This window comes from Psammomys obesus, unplaced genomic scaffold (assembly GCF_907164565.1).
Source record: "Psammomys obesus unplaced genomic scaffold, mPsaObe1.curated_primary_1811, whole genome shotgun sequence".
NCBI classification, from domain to species: Eukaryota; Metazoa; Chordata; class Mammalia; order Rodentia; family Muridae; genus Psammomys; species Psammomys obesus.
Genome location: NW_026585644.1, coordinates 6,438,634 through 6,447,497, shown reverse-complemented (window position 1 = coordinate 6,447,497; position 8,864 = coordinate 6,438,634). Strand labels below are relative to the sequence as shown.

Here is an 8,864-nt window from a genome sequence, read left to right as displayed (position 1 = left end):
AAAATCTGGATAGTACCTGATTTTTTTTCTCGTAAGGATATTGAGGCTTTCCTTTAATATGGAGAATGTTTTGCAGCCTAGGTACAATGGGCTGAATAGCTTTCTTCAGTTCCTCCAAAGTAATTATTTCTTGCTACTAACTAAGCAAAGTGGCACATCTGTTGACTAGATGAGAAAGCCAGAATTAGCCTGCTTTTTGAAAGTCAGCACAGTGATTCCCTTCTGGCTCTCATGTGCCTAAAGAAAACCTTCTTCAGGGAGCAGGAGATCTGTGAAGACACTAGGGGGATTCCCAGTTGAGTACTGTCACCTTTTTTCTAACTGCTTGTGAAGAAGACACAGAGCTGTGAGAAAGTGCTGCTGTTGTTTTCAGCACCTTTGTGGCTTTAAACATAGCTGTGTTTCTGGATCTGATATTACACAAGCTACATTTATCTTTTCACAGACCCAGTGTACTGGCTCACCTTGTGAAAGGTTTTAAGAAAACATTATTATTTTTTTATGCCTGTACTTCACTAGTTAGAACTAAGAAACTGAAGTTTAACGATCAGTAGTGACCTGAGATGCTTGTACCGTCTGCTCAGCATGGTCAGTCGATCTCAACTTTCACATTCACACACAGATTCACTCTTCTATTTGTTTGAATAAAATGGTTTACCACCAAATATTTAATTTTCATTAGTTATTATTTGTCTCATCACAATAGAATTAAGGGCAACATTGTATTGAGGCTTTATAATTGATTAGCTGTCATGTTGGCAATTTGTATAACTGGCTTCTGAAATCATTTCAGTTCCTGACCATCTAAGGAAAACAGGAGGATCTGGAAATTGCACATGGTTGAAAAAAAAAAGCCTAAAGGCCCAGTTAGATGCAATTTTAATGAAATAATATGAAAATATGAAAACAATTGGCTTTTGTTCTTTTTTTCCTCAAGTGTGAGATCAACAAGGTTTTCAGTGATTTGGGGTTAGCACTACAGTGTTTGTTGAAGTGTTTTGTATAATAAACACTACAGTTCTTAAATACAGACAAAGGCCTCTTGATAGTTTTCTATTGAACAAGTCTCTGCTCTAATAAAACTTTAATCATAAAACAGAAAATTACTTGAGTTTGTTCTGCTATTAGTTATTTTCCTATCTGAGACTAATGCACTGAGCTTTACCAAGCTCACAGCTTACACTCTAACATTTACCTCCATAGTACAAGAAACTCTTCAACATACATCCAACATGTCAACAGGTAGGAAGAAACAGAAAGACTCAATAGGACGCTGAGCTGTTTTTGTTCTAACAGAGCATCCTTACATGCCTCCATCTATATCTCCTACACTTGATTAGAGAATTCTTCACTCCAGGAGCTAGGTAACATAGTCATGTCAATACATACACATTCACTAAATTTCTGCTGGCAAGAATGTTAGGGAGGATAAAGACGGAGTGGATTAGAGACTGGGGGCAGAGACTGTTATGCATCAAGGGACCAGTCACCCATGTTTCATCACTTGATGAAAGGTCAATGGCACTGTCGGTGCATGTCTCCCAGAGCTGACCTGGGAAGGCGTGTGCTGTAATGCATGCTCTGTGTGTCATACACTCTCCTTGACAGCTAACGTATTTTAAACATCAGCATTATTTCCATCTTCTCTGGGTTTGGCTCTTTGCTGTGTCTCCATTGACTACAATGCTGTTGGGTGCCACTCAGGGATTCAACAAACATGTTTTGAATAAGTTGATGAGCTATCATCATTGCATGAGATTTGGAAGTTATAGAGACCAGAACCCAATCAGTCTGCTTTATCTGTCATTTTAAAAATAAGATTAATGTATACTTATTGTACATATGTATGTTAGTCTTGCTATGTCTTTCCATTTAATTCTTTAATAAAGGAACATAACTAGTTTGTGGAAACAAGAAAGCGGGTGAGTCAGGTTCAGATAGGAACTGGTGCCCATCTACTTCTGTAATGATTTAGTTATAACCATTTTTACCTTATCCTTCAACCACTGCATTCAGCCTTTAACACCCTTACTTAGAAAGAGCCCAGTGTAAAGCATGTCAACATACAAGTGTGACTGAATCATTTGTCTCCCTCTGGACAGGGAGGACAGAGTGCATCATTTTACACAACTGCCATGGCTGGAAAGCAGCAAAGAGTCAGGGTGAAATTAGTGTGAGGAATGAAATCAGCAGAAAGGAGCTGGTGAAAACCCAGATATATTCATTACATATGTCCTGACTGATTTCAAATAGCTTAACCATTTGTTAATACATCAGGATAATTCTGTTTTCCTGATCAAATAGCAAAAATTTATTTCCCTTGTGAAAAATTAATGAGCATCCTTTAAAAAGATGCCCAAAATAAAACAGTGTATGTTTGTTTATTTTCCTTTCAGTCATGCTATAGGTATTGTGGTTTAAATTAATTGTATCTATTTTCATAAATCTTCTAATGTGAAATTTTAGAGACAAAGTAATTCTTACCCAGCTTAGATTTCTATAAAGCTTCCAATGCCAGCCTGGTTGAGTACTGAGCAATTGATTACAGTCTCTGATAAAACACTGACACCAGATGGAGTTCACTTTTGTCTTTATAAATTTGCCAGTGACTCTAAGCCTGTGACAAGTTGGAGATTCATTTTAAAACGTGATTCACACTAGAGTCATGTACTCTCATTAAGCTAGTCAGTCTTTCAAGCATTTGGAATTACTTTGGTTTGGCACATATATGGAAATTTTTTAAGGTTATAAAACAAAAAGTAGTTTGCTGTGTAACAATTACTCAGGACCCCCAAATTAACTTACAAGATAATAGGTACATGTTTTAGTGCTGAGTACCATTCATAAACAGCATTAGAAATCCAGTATATTAAATAAGGAAATCATGAAATTTGCAGGTAAATGGTGGGACCTGGAAAGGATCATCCTGAGTGAGTTGTCCCAGAAGCAAAAAGACACGCATGGTATATACTCACTCATATAAACATATAATATAGAATAAACCCACTAAAATCTGTACATCTAAACAAACTAAGGAAAAGAGAGGACCCTAACTAAAATGTTCAATCCCCATCCTGAAAGGCAAAGAGGATGGACATCAGAAGAAAACGAAAATAGGAAACAACCTCGGAACCCGCTACAGAGGGCCTCTGAAAGCCAGAAGAAAACAGGAAACAACCTTGAAACCTGCCACAGAGGGCCTCTGAAAGCTTCTGCAGTATAGACTGTCAAAGCAGATGCTGAGCCTGATGGGCAGAGTGAATGGAATTTTATGTAAGAAGTGGGAAATAGTAAGAGCTGGAGGGGACGGGAACTCCACAAGGAGAGCAACAGAACAAGATAATTTGAACACAGGGAACTTCCCAGAAAATCATACTCCAACCAAGGACTATTCGTGGAGATGACCTGGAACCCCTGCACAGGTGTAGCCCATGGCAGTTCAGTGTCCAAGTGGGTTACATAATAATGGGAAGAGGAACTGCCTCTGACATAATCTGATTGGCCTGCTCTTTGATCACCTCCCCCTGACGGGGGAGTAGCCTTACCAGGCCACAGAAGATGACAATGCAGCCACTTTTGATGAGAACTGATAGACTAAGATCAGAAAGAAGAGGAGAACCTCCCCTATCAGTGGACTCAGGGAGTGGCATGCATGCAGAAAGGGGAGGGGGGGTGGGATCGGGAGGGGAGGAGGGAGGGGCTTATGGGGGGGATACAAAATGAATAAAGTGTAATTAATAAAAAATTAAAAAAAAGAAATCCAATATATTAATGAATTGTATCTTGTTTTCCAATCTCTATAATGAGTTAGGCCTAGGTAGAGTTTTTTTTTTTTTTTTTTTTTGGTACTGCTTAGATATTTAAAAAATGACAAGTCCAGATGATAAAAATGATGTTCTAGTCTATCCTTGGAATGTGGACTTTATAAAAACTAAACACAAATAAATTTATTTTGGTCAGCATACTTTTAGTTAAGCAAAATGTTCTTCACATTTTGTACCCTTGGTTACATTTTTTTATGTGATTTGGTATTTATTAGAAAAAGAACATGTAACATCATTGAAGAATGAAGAGGTAATTAAAGACTGAAGAGTATGCAAAATAAGATAAATCCATAATGTATTGCTTAGGACATATAATCCTTACCATCTTACCCTTATCGTTTACTCCTTACTGTTGTTCTTCTTTGTTCAATATTGCTAATCTTTTGAACTTCATGTTTTGTTTTTCTTTTCACAGTGTTCTAACAAATTATTGAAACTACAAACATCTACAGCAGTTTCATGTCGACAAAGTGCAAATTCTAAAAGCCTGAAGTATTCCATCATGAAACACACCGTGTAAAATCTTTGAAGCATAAACGTCTGCTCTCACCCCCCCCCCCCAACCTGGATAAGGAATCCCTCATCCTGTGTGTAAGGAACTCCTCATCTACACCATGACAAACCAGGAGAAATGGGCCCATCTCAGCCCTTCAGAATTTTCCCAACTTCAGAAATATGCTGAATGTGAGTATTCACATGGAAGATAAAATATATAATTTAACATTTTTGTTAAACATGGAATAATTCATTACAAGAACAAATCACAGTTCCTGTTTGTCCTGGGCACAGATGCAGGCATGACTTTTTATTCATTAGTAGGTCAACTTAAGACTGTCATTTAACATAAAAATTTAAAAAAGATGAAGAGATAAAGTAAATCAAGTATCAGACTGAAAAGAAATGAGGATATCAGATACAAATCTAAACCTGGAAAACATGGCTGGTGATAGAAATAAAGGGGTAGACATAAAGGGAAGTGCCATTTTATTGTCTTGGTTGTTGCTGTTTCCTTTTCCTTGCTTGTAGACCTATCCACTCAAAGAGTCTCAGGAGAAGGGCTAATGGGCATATTGTGCCTCCAGAGTTTTGCCTAATTGCAACCATAAACTACTCCTCAAGAGACATGAGCAGTTTAAGCCAGTGTGCTTCATTAATTCTTCAGATGATAAGCCAAGATACCTCACTGCAGAGTACGGTAGTTCAGGATAAGCTTCATTGTGTGTGTGCAGGAAGAGGTCATGTCTAAGAATTTTATGAGATGATGAATTGATGGTTAACTGCGAACTTCGTAAAAACTAGTTGAGATTACATGATCATCAAGTTGCTGGCCATTCTCAAGTCACCAAGACAACAAAGGAAATGATATCTACCCTTCCAGGAGTTTCCTAGGTAATTAAGAAGAAAAGTGTATCATGATAAGAATGCATTCTTGCATAACACATTGTCATTAACAAAAGTAACTGAAAAAAGATGCTCCTAATGTGAAGATTATAAATAATGTACTCCTCTCAACATTCAGTACATGCCATCAGCTTATTAGACATTTAGAAATCAGAATTTTCATCTTACAATGCAACATTAAAAATTAACATTCTTCCAGTGTTTCAGAGAAGTAGCCTATTGGACTAACTTTCTATTTATTTATTTATTATTTATTCATTTATTTATATTTTTTTCGAGATAGGTTTCTCTGTGTAGCCTTGGCTGTCCTGGACTTGCCTTGTAAACCAGGCTGGCTTTGAACTCATAGAGATCTGCCTGCCTTTGCCTCCCTAAGTGCTTGGATTCAACAACAAATGGTTATTCTAAATGCATTACTGAATATTTTTTAATACGTTCTTCGTCTGCAGTTGTACTTCTAGCATGCTAAGACTTCATGTCAAATAATAAGTGTTGTTTGTGCTTTGGGGTACTGTAGTGAGGCTGGGCGATGCTTGATAAGAATGATGCCCCCCAGACAGCGAAGCTGAATGAAAATAGGGAACGCCACAGAACACCATCTCTTTTCTTCTTACCTGACCGTGAATTCTCCCCACATTGCTGCAATAGACCTTGCGACTATGCTGCCTCTCCAGACTTCTTGGGTATTTTTTAATTGAACAAGGGATTCATAGGGTGAAACTAAGATAGGCTCTCCTGTAGGGCAGCCAGTCTCCCTGAGGGGGTGTGCTAAAATCCTAGTCCTGCATCTGACATTGGGCAAATTCCCTAACATCTCTGTAGATTATTTTTTTCATACCTTTTAACAATAAAATCATGAACATAATAAAAGTGTTTCTTATTGTAAGTATCAAATTGAATAAACTATATTAGAGAAGTAGACAGTATGCATGGAAAATTGCTAGTGCTGAAACTGTTTAACACAGCTATATCAATAGAGCGAGTAAATATGATGTGTTGTCCATTTGAACTTACTGTTGATAATAAGGCAGCAAAGTGTCACATTTAGAAGCATGAGGAGTCAGTGTTCTTTTTTTTTTTTTTAATTTTCTCTATGTCACTAGAGCCAGTTTACAATGATGAAGTCTCCAGTGATGTTGGCTGCCTCATTTCTGTGTTGTCCTCTCATACACTGAAGGCAGCTAGAGTGGAGCTTACTGTGACTTCCTGTAGCCTGCTGTGAGCAGACTTCTGCTTAGGGTTGCTGACTGCATCACTCTGTGGGAAGCATTTTCATTGAGATGTGGGAAGGGAGTCTAATTTCTGCCTCCACACTTTATATAAAAACACCCAAACTGTTATTACAAGATAGAGACCTCTCACTCCCGCTGAGGAGAGAATTGTGCTTACCTCATTATTGGTGGGTCTGTGCTTCCTGCTGTGGTTTCAGGGCACAGCAAAGGGTTAAGAGACTCCAAGTTTTGGTGTGAGTTGGAATGTCTTCTGAGTACATGAGATAGGATATTTTCTTTCTTTTTTTTGTTTTTTGTTTTTTGTTTCTCTTTTTTTTTTTGTATTTTATTTTTTTCTTATCAGTTACATTTTATTAACTCTGTATCCCAGCCATGTCCCGATCCCTCATTCTCTCCCAGTCCCTCCCTCCCTCCCTCATCTCCACCATGCCCCTTGCCAAGTCCACTGATAGGGGGGACCTCCTCCCCATTCATCTGATCCTGTTTTATCAGGTATCTTCAGGACTGGCTGCAAAGCTCTCCTCTGTGGCCTAACAGGACTGCTCCTCCCTTGGGGGGTGGGGAGGCCAAAAAGCCAGCCATTGAGTTCCTGTTAGAAATAGTCCTTGTTCCCCTCACTATGGGAAACCAATTGGTTACTGAGCTACCACACGCTACATCTGAGCAGAGGTTCTGGGTTACATTCATACATGGTCCTTGGTTGCATCCCTGTGCCCAGATATTTTTGGTCCTTGTGGAGCTCCTATCCTTTCCTTATCAGTCTAACTCCCCTTCTTTCTTATGATTCCCTGTACTCTGCCAGAGGTTTGGTCATGAGTCTTTGCTTTGTAAACACTGCTAGTTAGAGTCTTTCCAATGCGCTCAGTAAACTCCTGTCAATGTTCAATGTGTATCCCATCTGTCTTTCAAAACAAGGATTGATAATCTTACCCCATGTCCGATCTCTTGATTATCTTTTTTTAGGTGTATAGATTTCATTATGTTTATTATATCTTATAGGTCTATATAAGTGAGTATATACTGTGTTTGTAATAGCCAGAACCTGGAAACAACCCAGATGTCCATCAACGGAGGAATGGGTACTGAAATTGTGGTATTTTTACACAATGGAATGCTACTCAGCAATCAAAAAGGAGGAAATCATGAAATTTGCAGGCAAATGGTGGGATCTAGAAAAGATCATCTTGAGTGAAATATCCCAGAAGGAGAAAGAGATAGGATATTTTCAAATGGTCATTATCTGCCTGCATGCTGTTAGTGGGAATTAGCCTTTTGTTTGCAGCGTGTAAAGTGTGTTCTAATGCATCTGAATAATTTTTAAAAGGTACAGTGTTACAGGAGGGATATCTCCAAACATTCATAAATTTCATACTGTTTATAGCAGCTGGCACTGCACATGCATGCAAAATTATGGTGGGTTGAAGACTGAGGCAGCTAATGTTTAGATTCAGGGTATAATTTCTCCCCCTGTAGAGAGGCACTTTGATTCAGTAGGAGAAGCCTTCAGCTGTATACACAAACTATCTCTCCTTTTTTTTTTTTTTTTTTTTTGATAAGGCTTCATGCATCCCAGGCTTCCTTAAAATTCCTGACATAGCCAAGGATAATCTTGAATTTCTTATCCTCTGTCTCTCACCTCCTGAGTACTGGGATTACAGATCTGTGCTAACATGATCACTTTAAGATATACTGGGGATAATCCAAGGATTCCTATATATCAGGCAAGGATTCTGCCAGCTAATGTATATACCCTGCCCCCAAACTGATATCTGATAGTATTAGCTCTATGTTTCATCTACATCCTCATAGTGTTATTTTACCTAAATGAAATGCACTCATATCTTGGTGAATACAAAGACAAAATAAGCACATTAAAGTCATAAAACAGTTGGAAAAAAATCATTACCTAAAGTAGCCCAGGACAGCTTGTGAGTCATTTCCTAAGCAATGACTTTCTCAATCACAGGGAACATGGGGATTTTATTCAAAGAGCCTATGAGTACAGGTTGATCCATTCCTGAGCATGCCCAATTTAAGATCATGACATAAAAGTGATAAACAAGAATGCTTCCGGGCATGGACAGCTTGTACCATAAAGTTTTAGCTGACAGCAAATGAAAGCACACTTTAAAGATCCATTAACACAGGGATCTGCCCCTGAAGGTACCTGCTTTACTTACTGGCTAATGGTATGACCTTGGAAATTTTGCAAGAATTTTGTTGTTCTCCCAAAATATTTGAGCAAAACATGTTAATGAAGAAAATATTTATTTTGGCTTAGTTTCAGTGTAGCACCATCGCAGCCAGGAAGGTGGTGGGAAAAAGAGAAGGGAAAAGTATAAACAAATGATAGAAGATAGATAGATAGATAGATAGATAGATAGATAGATAGATAGATAGATAGATA

The 8,864-nt window shown here is 38.2% G+C and overlaps 1 protein-coding gene across 2 annotated transcripts in view; it reads left to right on the top strand.

The window, feature by feature from the left end:
- The first annotated feature begins 4,416 nt into the window (after nucleotides 1-4,416).
- The window catches only part of Dgkb (diacylglycerol kinase beta), a 629,339-nt gene continuing 624,891 nt past the window's right edge, over nucleotides 4,417-8,864 (top strand). For both annotated transcript variants that reach the window (XM_055624239.1, XM_055624229.1), the window contains exon 1: nucleotides 4,417-4,508. In XM_055624239.1, the coding sequence (XP_055480214.1) occupies nucleotides 4,439-4,508 (70 nt within the window). In that variant the 5' untranslated portion in view covers nucleotides 4,417-4,438. The remainder of the gene's footprint in view (nucleotides 4,509-8,864) is intronic.